Source organism: Rhinopithecus roxellana, chromosome 3, assembly GCF_007565055.1.
Source record: "Rhinopithecus roxellana isolate Shanxi Qingling chromosome 3, ASM756505v1, whole genome shotgun sequence".
Lineage (NCBI taxonomy): Eukaryota > Metazoa > Chordata > Mammalia > Primates > Cercopithecidae > Rhinopithecus > Rhinopithecus roxellana.
Genome location: NC_044551.1, coordinates 147,907,495 through 147,930,804, shown reverse-complemented (window position 1 = coordinate 147,930,804; position 23,310 = coordinate 147,907,495). Strand labels below are relative to the sequence as shown.

At 34.8% G+C, this 23,310-nt stretch overlaps 1 protein-coding gene across 3 annotated transcripts in view; it reads right to left on the bottom strand.

The window, feature by feature from the left end:
* The window catches only part of AP3B1 (adaptor related protein complex 3 subunit beta 1), a 305,763-nt gene that overhangs the window by 205,669 nt on the left and 76,784 nt on the right, over positions 1 to 23,310 (bottom strand). For all 3 annotated transcript variants that reach the window (XM_010356679.2, XM_010356682.2, XM_030927327.1), the window contains exon 7: positions 15,493 to 15,675. In XM_010356679.2, the coding sequence (XP_010354981.1) occupies positions 15,493 to 15,675 (183 nt within the window). The remainder of the gene's footprint in view (positions 1 to 15,492; positions 15,676 to 23,310) is intronic.

Sequence of the window (23,310 nt, the reverse complement as noted above, 5' to 3'; positions counted from 1 at the left end):
TGGTTTCTTTGCATCATGTCTCTCTATGTACTGATATTCTCTACTTGGAGAGTCATTGTTTTCCTGGTTTCATTTAGCTGTTTCAGCATATTTAACATGGTGATTTAAAACCCGGGCTAGTAAATCCAATGTCTGGACTTCCTCAGGTATAGTTTCCATTATTTTCTCTTCTTCTTGTGGATGGAAAAAATTTACTGGTTTCTTTACACTCCTCATCGTTTTCCGCTAAAAACTAGACATTTTGAATATTATAATGTAGTAACTAACTCAGATTCTAACTCCTCCCTGGAGATTATTGTTGCTGCCTATCAGGATTTTGTTTGCTTACAGTCGTTTCTAAGCTATTTTTTCTTTTTTATTATACTTTAAGTTCTAGGGTACATGTGCACAAGGTGCAGGTTTGTGACCTATGTATACATGTGCCACGTTGGTGTGCTGCACCCATTAACTCGTCATTTACACTAGGTATATCTCTTAATGCTATCCCTCCCCTCACCCCACGAAAGGCCCCGGTGTGTGATGCTCCCCTTCCTGTGTCCAAGTGTTCTCATTGTTCAGTTCCCACCTATGAGTGAGAACATGCGGTGTTTGGTTTTCTGTTCTTGTGATAGTTTGCTGAGAACGATGGTTTCCAGCTATATCCATGTCCCCACAAAGGACATGGACTCATCCTTTTTTATGGGTGCATAGTATTCCATGGTGTATATGTGCTGCATTTTCTTAATCCAGTCTGTCATTGATGGACATTTGGGTTGGTTCCAAGTCTTTGCTATTGTGAATAGTGCCGCAATAAACATACGTGTGCATGTGACTTTATAGCAGCATGATTTATAATCCTTTGGGTATATACCCAGTAATGGGATGGCTGGGTCAAATGGTATTTCTAGTTCTAGATTCTTGAGGAATCACCACACTGTCTTCCACAATGGTTGAACTAATTTACACTCCCACCAACAGTGTAAAAGTCTTCCTATTTCTCCACATCCTCTCCAGCACCTGTTGTTCCTGACTTTTTAATGACTGTCATTCTAACTAGTGTGAGATGGTATCTCATTGTGATTTTGATTTGCATTTCTCTGATGACCAATGATGATGAGCATTTTTTCATGTGTCCGTTGGCTGCATAAATGTCTTCTTTTGAGAAGTGTCTGTTCATATCCTTTGCCCACTTTTTGATGGGGTTGTTTGCTTTTTTCTTGCAAATTTTTTGAGTTCTTTGTAGGTTCTGGATATTAGCCCTTTGTCAGATGAGTAGATTGCAAAAATGTCCTCCCATTCTGTAGGCTGCCTGTTCACTCTGATGGTAGTTTCTTTCGCTGTGCAGAAGCCCTTTAGTTTAATTAAATCCCATTTTGTCAATTTTGGCATTTGTTGTCATTGCTTTTGGTGTTTTAGTCATGAAGTCCTTGCACATGCCTATGTCCTCAATGGTATTGCCTAAGTTTTCTTTTAGGGTTTTTGTGGTTTTAGCTCTAACATTTAAGTCTCTAATCCATCTTGAATTAATTTTTGTATAAGGTGTAAGGAAGAGATCCAGTTTCAGCTTTCTACATATGGCTAGCCAGTTTTCCCAGCACCATTTATTAAATAGGGAATCCTTTCCCCATTGCTGATTTTTGTCAGGTTTGTCAAAGATCAGATGATTGTAGATGTGTGGTATTATCTCTGAGGGCTCTGTTCTGTTCCATTGGTCTATATCTCTGTTTTGGTACCAGTACCATGCTGTTTTGGTTACTGTAGCTTTGTAGTATAGTTTGCAGTCAGGTAGTGTGATGCCTCCAACTTTGTTCTTTTTGCTTAGGATTGTCTTGGCAATATGGACTGTTTTTTGGATCCATATGAACTTGAAAGTTCTTCACAGAACTTGAACAATTCTGTGAAGAAAGTCATTGGTAGCTTGATGGGGATGGCATTGAATCTATAAATTACCTTGGGCAGTATGGCCATTTTCATGATATTGATTCTTCCTATCCATGAGCATGGAATGTTCTTCCATTTGTTTGTGTCCTCTTTTATTTCCTTGAGCAGTGGTTTGTAGTTCTCCTTGAAGAGGTCCTTCAGATCCCTTGTAAGTTGGATTCCTAGGTATTTTATTCTATTTGAAGCAGTTGTGAATGGGAGTTCACTCATGATTTGGCTGTTTGCCTATTACTGGTGTATAGGAATGCTTGTATTTGCACATTGATTTTGTATCCTGAGACTCTGCTGAAGTTGCTTATCAGCTTCAGGAGATTTGGGGCTGAGATGATGGGGTTTTCTAAATATACAATCACGTCATCTGCAAACAGGGACAATTTGACTTCCTGCTTTCCTAATTGAATACCCTTTATTTCTTTCTCCTGCCTGATTGCCCTGGTCAGAACTCCCAACACTATGTTGAATAGGAGTGCTGAGAGAGGGCATCCCTGTCTTGTGTCAGTTTTCCAAGGGAATGCTTCCAATTTTTGCCCATTCAGTATGACATTGGCTGTGGGTTTATCATAAATAGCTCTTATTATTTTGAGATACATTCCATCAATACTGAATTTATTGAGCGTTTTTAGCTTGAAGGGCTGTTGAATTTTGTCAAAAGGCTTTTCTGCATCTATTGAGATAATCATGTGGTTTTTGTCTTTGGTTCTGTTTATATGCTGGATTACATTTATTGATTTGCGTATGTTGAACCAGCCTTGCATCCCAGGGACGAAGCCTACTTGATCATGGTGGATAAGCTTTTTGATGTGCTGCCGGATTCGGTTTGTCAGTATTTTATTGAGTATTTTATTGAGGATGTTCATCAGGGATATTGGTCTAAAATTCTCTTTTTTTGTTGTGTCTCTGCCAGGCTTTGGTATCAGGATGATGTTGGCCTCATAAAATGAGTTAGGGAGGATTCCCTCTTTTTCTATTGATGGGAATAGTTTCAGAAGGAATGGTACCAGCTCCTTCTTGTACCTCTGGCAGAATTCGGATATGAATCCATCTGGTTCTGGCCTTTTTTTTAATTGGTAGGCTATTAATTATTGCCTCAATTTCAGAGCCTGTTATTGGTCCATTCGGGGATTCAACTTCTTCCTGGTTTAGTCTTGGGAAGGTGTATGTGTCCAGGAATTTATTCATGTCTTCTAGGTTTTCTAGTTTATTTGTATAGAGGTGTTTATAGTATTCTCTGATGGTAGTTTGTATTTCTGTGGGATCAGTGGTGATATTCCCTTTATCATTTTTTATAGCATCTATTTGATTCTTCTCTCTTTTCTTCTTTATTAGTCTTGCTAGAGGTCTATCAATTTTGTTGATCTTTTCAAAAAACCAGCTCCTGGATTCACTGATTTTTTGAAGGGTTTTTTGTGTCTCTATCTCCTTCAGTTCTGCTCTGATACTAGTTATTTCTTGCCTTCTGCTAGCTTTTGAATGTGTTTGCTCTTGCTTCTCTAGGTCTTTTGATTGTGATGTTAGGGGGTCAATTTTTGATCTTTCCTGCTTTCTCTTGTGGGCATTTAGTGCTATAAATTTCCCTCTACACACTGCTTTAAATGTGTCCCAGAGATTCTGGTATGTTGTATCTTTGTTCTCATTGGTTTCAAAGACCCATCTTTATTTCTGCCTTCATTTCGTTATGTACCCAGTAGTCATTTAGGAGGAGGTTGTTCAGTTTCCATGTAGTTGAGCAGTTTTGAGTAAGTTTCTTAATACTGAGTTCTAGTTTGATTGCACTGTGGTCTGAGAGACAGTTTGTTATAATTTCTGTTCTTTTACATTTGCTGAGGAGTGCTTTACTTCCAACTATGTGGTCAATTTTGGAATAAGTGCGACGTGGTGCTGAGAAGAATGTATATTCTGTTGATTTGGGGTGGAGAGTTCTGTAGATGTCTATTAGGTCCGCTTGGTGCAGAGATGAGTTCAATTCCTGGATATCCTTGTTAACTTTTTGTCTTGTTGATCTGTCTAACGTTGACAGTGGGGTGTTAAAGTCTCTCATTATTATTGTGTGGGAGTCTAAGTCTCTTCGTAAGTCTCTAAGGACTTGCTTTATGAATCTGGGTGCTCCTGTATTGGGTGCATATACATTCAGGATAATTAGCTCTTCTCGTTGAATTGATCCCTTTACCATTTTCTTGTATCTCTGTGGAGCAACAAGCTCTTGGGAGTTCTCTACTCTGCCATTTTTACTGATATCACTTCCCTTTTGAAAATTCTTAAAATAAAATGTTGGGAAAAATATGGATTAAAAACAACTTATCTGTTTCTCTTAGAACTGTGACTTACAGTGAAAAACTTGAAAAGAAAATTTAGGAAACCCAAAATGACATAAAACAGTAATAAAAGTTCACTAACAGTATACGATATAAAGATAAAATATTTAAGATTATAAGAAATGCAAAAATAAGGTTGATCATATAAAAAGGATGTTTAGGAAACAGAAAGTGAGAGAAAGTGCTAACATAAACTCACTGAAGAGATTTTATATTCTAAGTAAGCTCATACTGTGGTTTCTCTTCAGACTATAAATCTTTCATCTTTTACTAAGTAAGCTGAATGTATAAAAATTAAAACTAAATCATTAACTAAATCAATAAATACATTATTTTATATATGGAATCTCACACACACACACACACACACACAAATATATGTTTACATATATAGGCACTAAACCTTACTGGCCCCTAAATAAATTAACAGGAATAACACCTAGCTCTGGAAGCAATCACTTGTAACAGGGAACCTGTCAAGGTCTCTACTGGGTCAAGGAAGGCAGTAGCTAACCACTAAAGGAAATGTTGAAAAAGCAAAGGTCAATGTCTGGCCCTAAATTTTTTTTTTTTTTTTTTTGAGATGGAGTCTCACTCTGTCGCCCAGGCTGGAGTGCAGGGGCCGGATCTCAGCTCACTGCAAGCTCCGCCTCCCGGGTTTACGCCATTCTCCTGCCTCAGCCTCCCGAGTAGCTGGGACTACAGGCGCCCGCCACCTCGCCCAGCTCGTTTTTTGTATTTTTTAGTAGAGACGGGGTTTCACTGTGTTAGCCAGGATGCTCTAGATCTCCTGACCTCGTGATCCGCCCGTCTCGGCCTCCCAAAGTGCTGGGATTACAGGCTTGAGCCACCGCGCCCAGCCCTGGCCCTAAAGTTTTAATTCCAACAAGATGGCTAGAACTGTTCAAATTAGAAAATGGTAAGCATGTCAACTGGATAACTAACCAGCACCATCATCTAGTGCTTACATACGGCATACTATAAGCCCCATGCTAGACAAGTACATGAATTTTCAGCGGGACATACACAGAATCACGGGGATGGAAAAGGGTGAAGAGGAAAGGGGATTTATTTTGTCTAAAAAAAAAAGTTTTTTTTTTCAGAATGTAGCTCTACTATACCAGGAATGGTTTCTCTATGTACTGTATATGAAAATGTATGAAGTTACTTATCTAAGAAAAATTGGTGTTTCTGAAGGACATCAGCCCAAGAAAACTTATTTTTAACTAACATTTTTTAACAGAGTTCTTTAAAGCATTTCACGAAGGTTAGTATGAGCTGATTTTTTAAAATGTGAACATTTCCACAACAAATTTTAAAAACTGGAATGAATCAGCAACTCAGATGACACAGCCTGCAGTACTTCCTAATAAATGAGGACAAAAAAAAGGTCCATTATTTCACTTATAAATTAATTAAGAGCTTCCAACTTATAATGTATCAGGCCTTCCCCACCTACCAGACATCTATTTTAATGAATTAAAATATACTACATTGTGATCAAACTAAAATAGATCATTTCAAAATCTAGAGGGAACAGGTGTACTCCTGAGATAAAAGAATTTTGTCAGAACACTTTTCATTTTAATCTAATATCTATACTAAATATATATACATGAATAGTAAATATCTTAACAGATGAAACAAATATTCTTTCCAAATCACAGCCTCCTCAACAATTTTTTAAGTTATTATGGAGAATGTGGTAGACACTGTTGATTATCTCCAACAGCCAGCAGGGCAAGGGGAAAGAAAGATCTTTCTCCCTGACCACACTCCTCACACATATAATGGACTATATGTAAGTGTCAAAAGCATATTATGCAACACATTACTAAGAACACGAATTCAATCAAACAGAAGTTCAAAGATAAGATGATTAAACTATAGAATAAAGGAAATATGAAATTCAAACCTGAGTAAGTAAACAACAGATCAAAGCAATACTGTTACTAAATTAACGGAATTAAAAATAAAAACTAAAAAAAAAGATTAGACCATTGAAAATCAAATTACTGTCAATGAAACAACTTGAAATAATACAAATGCAAATAAAAAGACAAAAATGTGGCCTAGCATAGTGGCTTATACCTGTAAACACAGTACTTTGGGAGGTCAAGGCAGGAGGATCACACTTCGGGAGTTCAAGATCAGCCTAGTGAACATAGCGAAATCCTGTCTTTATAAAAAATACAAAAATTAGGCCAGGCACGGTGGCTCAAACCTGTAATCCCAGCACTTTTGGGAGGCCGAGGCAGGCGGATCACGTGAAGTCAGGAATTCGAAACCAACCTGGCCAACATGGTGAAACCCCATCTCTAATGAAAACACAAAAATTAGGCAGGCATGGTGGCAGGCACCTGTAATCCCAGCTACTTGGGAGGCTGAAGCAGGAGAATCATTTGAACCCGGGAGGCGGAGGTTGCAATGAGCCGAGATCATGCCACTGCACTCCACCTTGGGTGACAGTGCGAGACTCAATCTCAAAAAAAAAAAAAATACAAAAATTATCAAGCGTGATGGCACACATCTGTGGTCCCAGCTACTCAAGAGGCTCAGGCAGGAGAATCAGTTGAGCCTGGGAGGGCAAGGCTGTAATGGACTGTAATCACACCACTGTACTCAAGCCTGGGTGACAGAGTGAGATCCTGTCTCAAAAAAAGGAAAAAAGAAAAAAGGACAAACATTAAAGAAATTTTTTTAAGAATATGATGGACATGGTAGACAAAGATTATAAAACAGAATAATGGGTATTCCTGAAGTATATAACTGACAAATGAAGCAGAAAAAAAAAAGTAAACATCAAATTTTTAAAATTACAAAAAGAAAATTCCCTAAAATAAAGAAAGAAGTGAACCTGGAGGTCATATGGAATAATTCACATTGAGATGTAATCTGATTAATTTTCAAAGACTTTGTAAAGAGGTCTTTTTAGCATGCAGAGAAAAAAATCAAGTCACCTGCAAGGGAGAAAAATCTCTGGCTGTCTACAGATTTCTTCACAGCAACATTCACTGCAGGAGAGAATTAAGTAATGTCTACAGAGTTCTCAGAAGAAGAAAAGGGTGTGTCCCAACAGTACCATATCCAGCAAGATATCAAATATGCAAGAAACAATAAAACATTTTCAACTGCACAAGGCCTAAGAGAATACTAATCCAAGAGCCCAGGTAAAATATCAATCAAGTGTGGGAGTGACACTGAAAGTCTCAAAATTTTATCTCCCATCTATCCATTCTTAAGAAAACATTGGAGGATATGCTCCAAAGCCAGGAAAACCAAAAGAGAGGAGAGAGACAGACAGAGACAGAGGCAGAGAGAGACAAGAGAGACAGAGACAGAGAGAGAAAAAGAAAGAGAGACAGAGAGGAGGAAAGCCTAAGAAACATGATTTAACACAGAAGAGACACGACATTAAGTTCTAGAACAACAGATTGGAACTGTGCAGGCCTAGTAAGCAATCACATTAGAACAGAGGGTGAAGACTCCCGGAAGATGTCCCCTGGGAAGAAAACGAAGCTGTTGAAATACTTGATATACTTGACAACTGTACTAGTTAGAACTGTGTTTAGCTATATATAACAGAAATATCTAGTTAGGTAGCTCCATAAAATGAAAAGTTGCCCAAACACTTTGTTTATCGGCTCTGCCCACCCCCAGAGTATAGCTTTATCCTTATGCTTGTAAAATGACTATTGCACTTCTAATCACCACACATGCATTCTCGGAAGGAATAATGAGAAAGGGCAAAGGGTAAAATATATATATGTCAAATAAGTCTGTCAGAAAAACAATAGCTTCCCCAGAATTCCAATTTCCAGATGTGGGTCATATGGCCATTTCTGACTGTAAAGGAGTTTAGTATAGTTGATATTTTTCACAGGGCATATCACTACTCTGAACAAAATCAGGATCCTCTTATTTAAATAAGTGGGAGGGGCAGAACTGACACTGGGTAGACAAGAAGTATAAAACAAATGCACATAAAATAATATTTGGAGAATATTTAATATTCCAATGGAGAACTTGGAATGCTTCGTATAGTGACATGATAAAGTAAGCAAATTTAAAATGAAGCAATTTTTGATTCCAAAAAGAACCAAAAGTTCCATGAGATAAAATGCTATTAAATAGCTGAGTAATAGTCATAAGTCATAGGGAAATGAACACACATGGATTGAAAAAATTCTAGTATAATTACATTCCAAAGATGAAAGAGGTAAGCAGAAGCATAAGGTAACAGAAGAATGACAAATTCTCCATTTCTATAATAGGAAGTCAAAATATAATGCCTAAAATTGATAAATCAAAAAATAGCAAAATATGTCTATTACCTAGAAACGGAGAATGGTAAATACACACATACACACACCAAAAATAAAATTCTAAGCCCCACAATCACCTGAAGGGACCCCTTCTCACAGCCAAGGGCATTCCAAAGTTAACCTGAAAAACTAGTTCAGACCATGATAGGAAGGGTGGATCAGACATGCCTCATTATACCCTCCTCCCTTTTGGATTTCAGGAAAAGCCAACCAGCATTAACATCAACATAGACCTTACGTCTGATAAGAAACATTTATAATCTATTCTGTCTGAAGCACACTACCTGGAGGCTTCATCTGCAAGATAAAACTTTAGTCGCCACATCCCCTTATTATAACCCAGACATTTCCGTCCTATTGATTCCAGGTCTTCAGATAACAACTTAACTCTCAATTAATTGCTAATCAGAAATCTTTAAATCTATCTATGACCTAGAAGCCCCATCTTCAAGTTGTCCTGCCTTTCCAGATTGAACCAATGTGCATCTTACAGGTATTGACTGATGTATTATGTCTCACTAAAATGTATAAAAGCAAGCTGTAGCAACCTTGGGCACACGTCATCAGGACCATTTGAGGCTGTACATGGCACAGGTGCATCCCTAACCTTGGCAAAACAAACTTTCTAAATTGATTGAGACCTGGCTCAGATACTTTTGAGCTCACACACAGAAGGGAAAAGAACTGAAGAAGCTAATTCAGGCATTGAGAAGGGTCACACAGAAAAATGTTTCTCATAAGCCTTGTAGTACTATTCATTTTCTTTCTTTTAAACCATGCATATGTTACTTGGGTAAAATCTAAAGTTTTCTTTTTTAAAAAAGAAAACTTCGTGAGTTAAAAAAAATCCAATCAACAGGAATAAATTATGAACAACAAAAAGAACAAGGAATCTTTACAATAAATGCTTCATAACCAATGGGAAGAGAGGAGACATTATTTCAATATTAGATCATGGGCCTTAGTTTCACATTAAATTATATGTCGAACCCTTTGTCAACAGTTGCCTAAAACAGTGCACAAAAAACTGCTTTATTGCACTGTAAAGAATATATTCTACTACAACTTCTCAGTATTTTGTTTTTTTAATAAATTCCACAGAATTGTGGATCCAATAATACTCCACCGGTAAGACACAAGACAAAATTTGTTTTAACAAAGAAAATTAACCAGTAAAGAAAATTAAAACTCAATAATCTTTAACACTCTGGTCTGTTAAGACAGGATCTGGATGTGGAGTTCATGAAGTACTTCCCTGAAGTACCTTTGTACCTACAGAAAATTGCTCATCAAAAACTACATTTATAAATTTTGCATTTTGAAAAGTTATTTTATAGCTACCTCTGAAAAACTTAAGAACTTACCTTAAAAATACTTCAAATAAAATTCTAAATTTGGAGTTTGTTAAACTTATGTAAGGTTTTATAATTGATGTACAGATACACAGAGAGAGACAAAATTAATTACTCCAAATTTAAAACTGGCATAAATATTGCCACCAGAATTACATAACCCGGATTCATATCCTAAAAAATAATGGTAAATATTTAGAGTTTTAACTTCCAAATCACTGAAGTAAAATATTTTGATAATTCTTGAAAACCTCTCATCTCCCAGAGCAAGTTCAGTTGTAAAAAGCTAGATTCATAAAATTAAAAACATTCCTGGCAGGCCCCAGTGTCAGAGTTTCCTTTCAGTTTACAATTGATGCCACTAATGGATGTTGGTTTTTATTTTCAATCACTCTTAAAATTTACTCTGTGTTTTACAATATTTATTTTTTTAAATCGATTAATTGTAGAAAAGAAACTTTAGTCTTGAGGTCTAGATGTATGCTTCAAGAAGTCTCCCATAATAGGGTTGAATGACAAAGAAAATACTTAAGCAATTTTATATCCTTGAAAATGATACAAACTTGACCTAGAACAAAAAATAACCCACATGGACTGCAAAGAGTAAGGTAAATTTAAGAGAATAAAAATGCAAATGTGCATTTTAGCAGTCTCTTGAATTTATTAACCTAAAAGGTTTAATTTCCATTTTCCTGCATCAGCTTTATTTATAAAATGTCGTGCCCTATAAATACGCTGTTATTTTCTATAGTCAAGCACCCTCTTAACAAATCTTCTCATTAATATGTAAATTTAAAGTCAATCGGTCTTCTCCCTGACAGCCCCATGAATTCCTAGTGCACTGTATAATCGGCTTTGACTTGGCATCCACTATTTATCATCAAAGATGTCAGTTAGAAAAATTATGGAAAATGCACTGCAATTGATATGACTGCAATCTACTTTGTCAACACTTAATTGTTCCTCAAATCATACATTTACATATAAACAGCCTAAATACTGATCTATAATGATGCAAATAAACTAAATTAAAAATCTCTTCTTCCCCTGAAGAAGCTTGTTTGTATATGATGTGTTCATTTGAGAACTTACTGATAAAAGCATATACATCAGCTCATCTCAAAAAGTGTATCTACTAATTTTCGATTCCTCAACAAAAAACAATTTTGCCACACTTCAAGTATATTAACATAAACAAATGTTTCTAAAAATTCTATAGGAAACATGATTTTTCTCTTCGAAAGCAAATTTAATTATGGTTGTTAGCTAATTGCATGTCTGAGCACTGGATTGGGAGCCTCAAAGTTGGTTTTGACTGGAACACAATAAACAAACACACAAAACTTATTAAGGTAACTAAGAAATTATTTTAATTTACAACTCACGGGGTAATAAAATATAAAGGCAATAATGCTGGCCTGGGCATCAGATAATTCTGCTTATATTTCTGCTCCACCTTTTATAATTAATATTGCCTTAGGTGACTTGCTAAAATCTGTATATATCGATTTCTTCATATATAAAATGGGTATAATAATTCTGATTGCCCTATGGCAAATGAAATACTATGTAAGAAACTACAGGCCAGGCATGGTGGCTCACACCTGTAATCCCAGCACTCTGGGAGGCTGAGGTGGGCGGATCACTTGAGGTCAGGAGTTCAACAACAGCCTGACCAACATGCTGAAACCCCATCTCTACTAAAAATACAAAAGTTGGTTGGACCTGGTGGCGCATGTCTGTAATTCCACCTGCTTGGGAGGCTGAGGCAGAAGAATCGCTTGAACCTGGGAGGCAAGAGGTTGCAGTGAGCCAAGAACGCACCACTGCACCCCAGCCTGGGCAGCAGAGAGAGACTCTATTTCAAAAAAGAAAGAAAGAAAGAAAGAAAGTATAGCAAAAATAAGCCATTAAGTATAAAGCATCACAGTATTGTTTTTCACATTTTCTCTTAGTATCTGAGAGAAAACTGCTGGATTTAAATAAATTCAGTATTATAGGCAGGCTTTTTATTGTAAATTTAACTTTTATGTCAATATATTATTTTAGTGACACTTTTTCCTACTGGCAAATTCTTTACTTCAAGGTAAAATGGCCCTTAATTCATCAATAAATGGTGCTCACATGGCATTTATGTAAGTGACTTCTGCCTGCAGGTAAAAGGGAATGGAGGGCTAGAATGAAGACGTTTCTACTTGGATGATTACATGAAACAACACATTCAAATGTTGATGGTAAAAGGATAAAAAAGAGAGGTAACCTCTCAGGAATGACTCTGCTAGAGTACTGTTTCAGCTTGTCTTTTTATTGTATAATCATCTTAACCTTTCTTTACTACATGGTGTTCCTTTTACAACATCACATAAGAAAGAGCAAGCAAATATAAATGTCAAATACCTCTCAGTTTCTTCTAGCTGTGGTCAAACTCTGCTTTGAGATGTAGTCTGCCAACTTCTTTTTTTTTTTTGAGACACCCAGGTTGAAGTGCAGTGGTGCGATCTCGGCTCAGTGCAAGCTCCGTCTCCCAGTTTCACGCCATTCTCCTGCCTCAGCCTCCCAAGTAACTGGGACTACAGGTGCCCACCACCACACCTGACTAATTTTTTTAATATTTTTATTAGAGACAGGGTTTCAACATGTTAGCCAGGACGGTCTCGATCTCCTGACCTCGTGATCCATCTGCCTCGGCCTCCCAAAGTGCTGGGATTACAGGCGTGAGCCACCATGTCCGGCCTAGTCTGCCAACTTCTAAAGCTAAAACTACCATGTGTAGTCCTTAAAAAGTTGGAAGCAACATCAAGCCTAGGTCAGAAAGCACTGAAGGCTACAAATGGCTGGACTGCTCACTCCGAAGTTTCTCAGTAAAACGAAATCGTAATTAGCATAGAGGAAGGCTGAGATGGGTAAACTGGAAGAGTGAGAGCACAGATATGGTCCTAATGTTGACCACTCATTTGAACCTTAATTTTATATAATGTATTTATAACAAGAGTCTAATATACTGTACAATTCTTGAATCTAATACTGCAATAAGGGCTGAGCCTTTCAAATCTTTCACACTGCTTCTGAACTGAACATATGTACGTATGCAGACAAAAGCCTGTTATACTGATTATTCTGGGCTAAACAAGACCCTCAAACAGAACTTAAACAATCAATGAATAATTTTTCCATGAATTGAGGTCAACTGATACGAACTTAAGTTAATAAATAAAGTGAAATATTTTATCCAAAGTGAAACTGATAACCACCAGAATAACTGAAATTAAACAGTTACCAATAATTGCCTCTAAGGGGTCAACCAAGAGGTTATGAGAAGGGAACATGTACTTGAATTGCTTCGATAATTAAAATAAACAAGAAGAAGATTCGAGTTAGCTAAACTTACAAATCTTTTATTTAAGTGGTTTTCTTTCTTTCTTTTAAGCAAATGGATCTTTCTCAAAGGAAATCAAATTCAAAGCTGCATAAGAAAGGAAGGCAAAAAAGGCTTCTGTGTTTGAAACAGTAGCTAGCAGAAGCCCAAAAAGCTGCACAGTCTAGAGCACCGCTGCCCCTGCTTTGCTTGTTCCTGTGGCAGTGCTAGCACATCCTGAGGGCTGATGTGCACACTGGAAAACCACTAAATTAGTCTAATAAGCACAGCATTTAGAATAACTCCAAGGTTGGATTGCAAGTAAGTGGCAAAGAAAAGAAATGACTTAGCCCATTCCAGTATGCCAGGGACAATGACCAGACTTCACCTCATATTTGTTCTAATTCATGTTCGTGGAGTTAACATGTGAAAACACCAAGAATGAATATAGTGCCAGTTTTTCAAATTATCTGTTAAAAAATAAATGTATATGATGGTAGAGAACTTAACTTTCCTTTGCAATGGCTTTAAAAGTAAATTTTATCTAAAATAAGATAAAATTCAAGGAACAGAAAAACAAACAAATAGACAAACATATAAAAGCAGAGATTTTACTATGCATTACATATTTTTAGCAAGTATGGTAAGTAAACTATATATTTTAACTCCAGTTTCTATATAATTACAAGCAAAGGATCATTTGCATATAGCTACTGAAAATGATAGGAAAGTAAAATTTAAAAATTTAAATGGTGACAGTGATTAGCTAAGGCAAAATTGCCTATAACTTTATACAATAGAAAAAAAAATCTGAGCAGAAGTTTTGAAAGGAATTGGCTGAAATCAAACAAATTAGCTGTTTGGCAACAAAAATCTCTCATCAAAGTTACCATAAAAGGGCCTGGACATTTTCATCATAGAGATGTTCCTTATTCTAGCAAAAGTACCATCAAAAATGTACTTTGCTCAATGATAAATAAAATTAACTTTATAAAATTAAAGTTCACAAGGATAGTGAAATTTCATCAGTTTAAGAGCATTATGTAACATAAGACTTTTATATATTAATAATTCAAAACATACTTCAATTTTTAAGACAGATAACATAATCATTTTGTTAATATTAAAAGTGAGATGAAAATCAGTATTACTCTCTTATGGATAAAGAAGTATTAACATTTCTAAATAGTTTTTAATGCTAATACTAAATCAATATAGAAAATATTGATCAAGATTTTATAATAATTTGCAAGCTTGATGTGTCATTGAAAGCATGTATCATACACATTTTTCCATGTTATTTACATTTTTCTAATTAACAAAAGCAAGATGTACTGAGCACGCAAGGCCTATCATAAGTATGTATACAGAACACTTTGATATAACAGGCGCTTTTTAAAATCTTTTTGCTTTTTTACACAAATTGGTTTCTAAAATCTGTAATACTGTATTTTAAAAAGATAAGACATCAAAAGATTAGAATGAATGTGCTACTCTTATAACATTTAAGGATTTCTTTAAACTGGTTTAAAATTACCTTCAATCTTAAATGCATACATCCTAAGGATCTTAATTCCAAGCTATATGATAAAATTTTCTAAATTGTCAATATGATGAAAAGAATAAGGCATACTTCTAATGTTAATCTGCACAAAGAAAACAAATAGCTTCACTTAAATTATTAATTCTACTAAATGCTACCAGCCAAAGTGAAGAGAAGAACACAAATGTTTTATAAATACAAAACTAGGAAAAAGTAGTTTAAAAGTTCAACAATATTTATCTATAAAGGCAAGAAATGAATTACTTTAGGTATAAATTCACATGCTATAGAATCACATCACCTACTTTTTTTACAAATGAGTACCTGGAATAGCTGGGGCTCAAAGATGTGAAAGTAACTAGTAACCAAAAAATCCATGGTTTGACAATGTCACTGTAAACACAGTGTCATGCTGGTCCTCCTAACAAGGGCCTCTTGCCAGTATCAAACTAAAAGTGTATATACTTACACAACTAAATATATGTATCAATCAGTGCCAGAACAATGGACAGTTATTCTTGCATTGATATTGGTTGCTTGCTTTAGTAAAAGAACAAGAGACCAATGAGTCTTCCTTAAATATGCAGATTTCTCTAGTTTACTACTCCTAATTTTTTGCACAAGTTTTAAAAAGCTCATCCATTCTCTTAGTATATTTGAAAGTGGCAGACTGTTCAACACTTACCTCTTTCCAAGGGCTGACAAACTGTGTCCGAGCATATCGAGTTAGCATGTGGATTATGACAACCTGCCCCCACTCTTCAACATCCACTAGTAAGTTACATAGCTTGCGGTAATTCTTATGAATCAGATCTATTCTGTCCGGGCATACTTCTTCAAAAGCCATCACAACACTGCCAGCTACCAACTAGAAAAGAAAGAAATAGTAACTTATTAAAAAATGTTTCTCCCCTACATCAAAGGTCTTACTCAGGCATTATATTAGTGTAATCAGTTTAATGGCAATCAATATTATTCAGTCACTCAATTAAAATGAATGTTCATGTTTGAATAACAAACTTTAAGGTGCCTATTCTTCAAAGAATAATTTTAATAGTTATAATATGTCTAGAAAACTAATACTATTCTGAAGAGAAGTAAATTCTGATGTTTTTATTTCACCAAGTTAAATTTCAATACATTGCTCCTATGTGGATTAAACATTAATTATGCACATTTTTCATGTTTAAAGCTAACCTAAATTCTAATCTAAAAATTCAGTACTTTGTTCATAACAATATTCAGAAAAAGAATCAAAACAATAACAAAGATCACACTGTGTCAGCTCAAAATGAGAACGACAATCATTCTACAGTGAACTTACGTTAAAAAGTATACGAGAAATTCATAAATGTTTTTTAACAGAAGAACACTTTCAAATCATATACATCTTAATCCACCAGTATTTACCCAGTATAATTTATTTACAAAGAAAACACACTGGCTGAAATTTTAGAACATCACCTGGGCTCTTAACACTTTTTTAACAATGTGCATCACCTGGGCTCTTAACACTTTTTTAACAATGTGTATAAGTTGTAATAATATATTACTAACAAAAGGCGGCTTTTCCAAGACCAATTAATGAATCATAATGTTAGTTTCTGAACTGTGATGCTTTTACAAAGTGGTAACATTAAGATTCCTTTACTCTAAAGATACAAACTAAGCAGAATATATATTACACAAATACTTCTATATATGTACAAATGATATATGTGCAGTTAGCCCACAATATAACACAGTTTTGAAAAACAAATTAATACCATATTCTATCTGAACACTAGGGATCTTCATTCTAGTGTCTAAAATTTCCCCAATGACTTAAAATAAGCAATTAAATGGAAATATAACTTACTGAAATGGTACTTTTTGAAAAATATTAGATACAATGATATTCATATTTTGAGTGTTTGTCCCTCTACTTGGCTGACATTTAGTTTATTAATATGCAACCAACAATACAATTGAAAGAAAACAGCTCAGAATATAGACTCGCTATTATGCTAAACAAGTTTCAAGTCCTGTGGGGATTTTATGAATTACCAATCAGTATAAACGTGAAGCTGCATTTATTGACTCCAGCCCTACCCATGTACTGGTGCCTGCTGGTCCCAGCATGTATGCACCTCAATCGAAAAAGCACAGAATTGATTATCTGTGTGAACTATATAAAAATGTATTATACATATAATTTTCTATTTGTTATACATATGGCAAGGAAGTTAAGCTCATGTTTTCAATCACATTTTGATGTCTTCTGCAAAAGACATAATTTCTTTAGAAATTATATTTTGTGATAATTACATTTCTATAAAGTGACAATTAGCATCATTTTAAAATATCATACAACAACTAAGTTTATGACATTAAACTCTAGAATAACTCACTGTGACATATAAACATCCCTATGCATTACCAACCTTATATTAATATCAAGATCAATTGGTAAAAGGTATTAAAGTGCAAAAATAAAGGATAGTATCTAGGATAAAATGATCCATTAAACTGAACAGGTAATTCAGTTTCACTTTTTAAAATACTATGTAAAATCAAGTTATTCTGTCTTAGCAATTACTTTCTTCCAAATGTGTTTTGACACTAATTAAATGGAAAATTAATGGAAAATTAAATGGAAAATCAGCTACCACACAATATTAAATTCATTAAACCAAGAGCTACATGTACACAATAATTCTAACGTACTAAGACCTTCTAAGGTACTAACAAATATCATTAATTAAACAGATACAAATAAAGTTTAAGAAAACATCAAAATAATTAAAAAGCATATAAAGAGAGTACCTTTACAAAATAAAACTGACCATTTTAGATACTTAATCATATATTTTTAACAATCTGACCCTGGGCTAAACAATACAAGGAAAATTAATAATTCTGGTTTATTAAATGTTCAATATTCTATAAAACATTCAGAATTAAAATTAAATGATCTACTCAGATTTTAAAACCAAAAATATTGGTTTCCAAAAAACAGACAGTTAATTTCCATCTCACTGTGTCAATAGTAGCTTTTCATATAAGGGGAAAAATAAATCACTCCAACAAAACTAGCAATGAGCTCATCAAATTCAAATGCAGTTTTCCATTTATGTATTTTTTATATTAAAGCAATAAACATGGTTCATTTATCTTCCCTTGGTTGCCACGTTTTTCTGTGCTGTTGCTATGAACTTCAGCCATTAGCTGTGCTCCAAGGTAAACTACATGAACCATCAACAAAAGTGACACCCCATCTATGGAGTTCATATTTTCTCTAGATTATCTATGCTAGTTGACAAGCTGGTAATGAAAAAAATCACACTAAGCAAATGGTTCCTCTAATAACAATAAATTTTCTATAAAATTATGAAGGGTACAAAACGTTTCCTTGCATCTATTTTGTCATGAATTCTAATTAACATTGCAAAAACCTGAGAGTGCTGGGTCATCACAAGAAGTGCATCAAGGTTTGATTGATAATATGGTATAAGTTGGCCAATGCTGCCAAGATTTTCTTCCCTTAAATTAATGGCTATCCAACCTTCCCTAATCATACAGCCCAGATGATATTCCCCTTCTTATTTCAATTTTCTTGAGGCATGGAAAATGGGAAAGATCAGTCATTTATCTTCTAATAGCTGGATAATAGATCTATCACAATAAAACATCTGCACAAACTCAGGGGTGTGTTTTTTGCACATAACAGTGGGGCTTTTATGAACATTAAATCAATAACTTATAAAATTGTGTCTTACCCCTACAGTTTAGCTATAAACTACCAATCTATTCATTAAACATAATTTTGGAGCAAAAATTAAAAAGAAGAAATTTTATGTCCTCAAAAATATATAAATAAATCAGTGTTTCAGCAGGCACTGACCTAATTTGTTTTCCTAAGAAACTGTTTTCTATTAGAAGGTTAAATGCTATCAAAAGGATTTCTTTAGGATTAACTTGGAAGGAAAAGGAAATAAATACCACTCTGCTTCTGAAGTAATGACGAAAATAATGTCAACAAATATGGATTGCTACATTTTAAAGAAAAACAAGAGAAAGTGTTATTAATTTTAAAAATGAATTCATATGTGAACATTAGAAAAGTCTTGTAGTAAAGTAGGAAAGTGTTTAAGACATGTTGAGAAGGTAGATGAAAATGGTATAAAATTTAAGAATAAACAATAAAAAACTATATAAAGAAAAATGGTAACAGTTGATTGGAGATGACAGAATATAGATTAGATGCCCCCTTTTAAGTCCACTGACTACAGTTGTAAGGTTTCTGTAATATCTTTTACCTAAATTACACTAAAATGTTCTATTTTTAGGAAAAACTATTCATATGACACATACTGGTTTTTAGTAAAAGAGAAAAGCCATTCTATTGTATTTTAATATGTTTATAATTCCACCTTTCCTTAAAATTAGAATTATGGAACTAATTTTCTTTGAGATCTCAATTGAAAGAAAATATCCTCTAGCCTAAAAGAAGCAACAGATGGTATGCCTCAAAATCAACAGAGGTTAAATGAAGAAAGTTTAATAGATCAACATCTTTCAAATGTATATGTATCAGCAGCAACACCAATGTCATCATCGTAATAATGATCCCAAAAAACTGCTGCTGGCAACAAATAAATTCCTTTTCAAAATGTGGAAATAAATTAGACCTGGTACATTTAATTGGGAGATTTTTAAAATGAAAGTGATTTTTGATCCTCTATTGATTTTAAATGCCAATGCTGACACTAAAAATTTGGTGGTGGGGGGCAGGGGAAAAATGTACCTGTCTTCCTCCAATAAAGAATTACATGTGTCCAAAAAAAGGTAATAATTAAGATATGATCCACAAATATCTGTGCAGAATATTTTTAACCTTTCTACAATGGATTATAATCGCACAAAAGAAAAAATTATCAGAAAACATTCTTAAAATACAGCTAATTTAAATACTGGGTAGACAAGTTAATGGTGCCTAAGTATGTCTGACTCTCCCAACCCAAATCCAAAAATAAAAAACAAAGGACCAAAACCTATGCTTTAAGACTAACTTCAAAACAGAGAATCTTTAAACTTCAAATTATATATAAGTAGAAATATAAACCCTAAATTCCAGATAACTATTTTCATGCTTGTATCACAAAACTTCTCAAAGACCTACAACAGTACAGAAAAAAAATGCCTAGAACAAAGCAAGCAGAAGTTAATGGTGGGCCTAAAAGTAAACGAAAATCAACAACAGAAAGAGAAAGAACACCCTAAGTGTGAAAATACTGGAAAAGATTCTTGGTAGATCAGAGCAGACTATAACGAAAAGACTTGAAAGAGAGGAGGACTCAATGAGGTTGTGTAGAAAGGGAAAGTTTCACGGAGAAAATTAGCTTAAAAAAAAAAAAGTAAGGGGAGAGTAGTCCTTTGGAAACTGTGAAATAACAGGAAAAAAAGAAATAAGAGGGGCTGGGTGCAGAGGCTCATGCCTGTAATCCCAACACTTTGCATGACCAAAGTGAGATCGCTTGAGCCCAGGAGTTCATGACCAGCCTGGGCAACACAATGGGACCCTATCTTTACAAAAAAATTTTTTTAATTAGCTGGGCATGGTGGTGCATGTCTATAGTCCCATTTACTCAGGAGGCTGGGACAGGAGGATTGCTTGTGCTGGGGAGGTCGAGGCTGCAGTGAGCCATGATCACACCACTGCACTCCAGCCCTGAGTGACAGAGTAAGACCCTGCCTAAAAAAGAAAAGAAAAGAAGAGAGAAAAATTTAGGCTGCTACAAAATATATCTCAAAATAGTCTGGGAACATATACTGGTCCTATGCATGCATATCCTCCCACCAAAAGGCCATCTACAAAGAAAACATACTTTGCAATTCTAACAGAGAAGGTACTCTTGTACTAGGAATCTTGCAAGCTACCCCAAAAATCAAATCACCAATCCTGTCCAAAGAAATAAAAAGATGCAAGTAATCTGTAAGTACTAAAAACAGAAAATGAAAATCAAAACAATTCAACTGGTTAAAATTACTGACAAAGAAATATAAATGATGAAACAAAAGGAAACAACACAATACTTCAAAATGAATTAAATGCCCTCAAAAGAAGCGTTTGAAAATAGGAAATATAAATATAAATTATAAATTTTTTAAAGTTATCATAAATTAACAAAAGAACTCAGGATTGAGTGACACCAGGAAAGAAATCAAGAGGGCAAAAATAATCAGGCATGAAGACTAAATTGTAAGGTGTCACTCGAATAAAATTACTGAATGAAAATTTAAAAAGGGGTATTAAAGGTAGAAAAAGAACCAAAAATATAAAAATGAGATAAAGAAAGAAGATGTTTAGAGACACAATGGTTGGAGTGTAAAACAGGCAAAGAAGATCCAATGTGCATAAAATAGGAATCCCTGAAGAAGAAAAAAAATAACAGAGTTAATATTTAAAATTATAATCTTTAAAAAAAAAAAAAAAAACCACTTTGCTAGAGATAATATAAATTCTGAATCTACATTCTAAAAGGACTCAATGAGTACCAAGGCAAAACAATTGACCCACATCAAGAAATCCTGAAGCACCTTGCAAAAGTACTATATTTCAAAGATAAAATCTTCAGGGCCATGCATCTTTCTTAATGCAAACACAATGTAAGCATTTCCTTTAGACTGAAACAAGGCAAGAATGCCCACCATCTCCACTACTATTGAATACAACTGCAGTGATGGCACTAAACAATATAATTAGACAAGAGAAATTAGAGTTCTAGGAACTGAAAAAGAGGAAGTAAAACATCTCTATTTGCAGATCTGATTCATTCTCCAATAAAAAAAAAAAAAAGAAGAAGAAGAGATTTCAGCTGCTTGCTTCTGCCTCAGAGTTGGCGCTGTCATGGCCAGTCAGTCTCAGGGGATCCAGCAGCTGCTGCAGGTTGCTGAAAAGGGTGTCTGAGACCTGCAGTGAAAGAACCGGAGGCAGAAGCAGACCAAAGCAGCAGCTCAAGGTGAAACTGAACAATATTGCCTGCAAAGGGAGAAAGAGTTCAAGGCCAAGGAGGCTGCTGCCCTGGGATCCCAAGGCAGCTGCAGCACTAAAGCAGAGGAGACCGAGGAGAAGAGAACCATCCAGAAGTAGTTTAGGCAGAAGAGAGGTGAAGTCTTGGCCTTCTTCTGCAACATCTGGTAGTCCATTCCTGCTAGTGGTTAGAACAATGAAGTTAACCATAATATTAATTGTTTGGACCACTTTTAGTTACTGAATCAAAGAGAACAGAATTCAAGAACTTGTTACATGTTACTACTTGGTGTATTAATAATCATTTAAAAGCAAAGACCCTTTGTCATGCAAAAAAAAAAAAAAAAAAAAAAAAAAAAAACCCCAAGGAGGATGAATGAGGAAATTACCTCAAACAATAGAAGAATTCAGTAAAAAAGAATATAAAATTTATCATTCAAAAAAAAGCAATAGCTTTCTTAAATACCAACATAACGAGTTCAAAGATATAAATAATTGAAGCAATTTTGATTTACCATAGCATTAAAAAAAAAAAGACTAAAGACAAAAACAACTCTAAACAAATCGTTAACTCTAATTATTAGGTCCCATGCTACTGTATACCCCACAGAGGTACAGTACTAGCAATTCTGAAGCAATAGTTTCTCTGCATTCTGGGACTCAGCAAAAATGTAAATAGATTGTGGAAATAAAAGTCGCGGTTCTTGTTTTCTTTTTTGTTTTTCTTCTTCTTTTTTTTTTTTTTTTTGTAGAGACAGGGTTTCACCATGTTGCCCAGGATGGTCTCGAACTCCTGGGCTCAAGGAATCCATCCACCTTGGCCTCCCAAAGTGCCAGGATTACAGGCAAGAACCACGGTGCCTGGTCGGAGCCACATTTCTTAAAGTTGAATAGGAAGTTACAAATATAAAAAGGAAAGAGACTAGAAGGAATTCTGTGCTATACCACCAGAATTACAGGTGTCAGTAAAAACTTTGTTTTTTTACTATAGACAGAAAAAGAAATATGTATTAATTTTTTAAAAAATAAACATATAGTATATTACACTTTAGGAAAAATGAGTGCCTCACAAAGGGTAGGCCACCAAAGCCCCCAAAGAATCTACCTATGAACACTGAGCATGAAACCACTGCATGGGGGTGGGGGAGACGTTAAAAACAATACTACACACTTAATTACTGTTACCAAGAATGTAACAAATTAATTCAACAGTCATTCAACAAATATTAATACTTGCGATGAACAAGTATTCAATATTTTTTTCTTTCTAGTGTATTTTGGAAAGAGACATTCCAATTTTACACAGATACTGTATTCTTTACATTCCTTTTTGAGTAATTATTTCTTATTTGGAATTTTTAACAACATCCTATGTGGTTGGTGTTAGGAACTGTGCTGAGGGTTTTATGTACAATAGTTCTTTCTTTCAACACAAACAGCAAATTTATAAATGAGATATTATAAACCCTAGAAATCTGGAGACAAAAACTC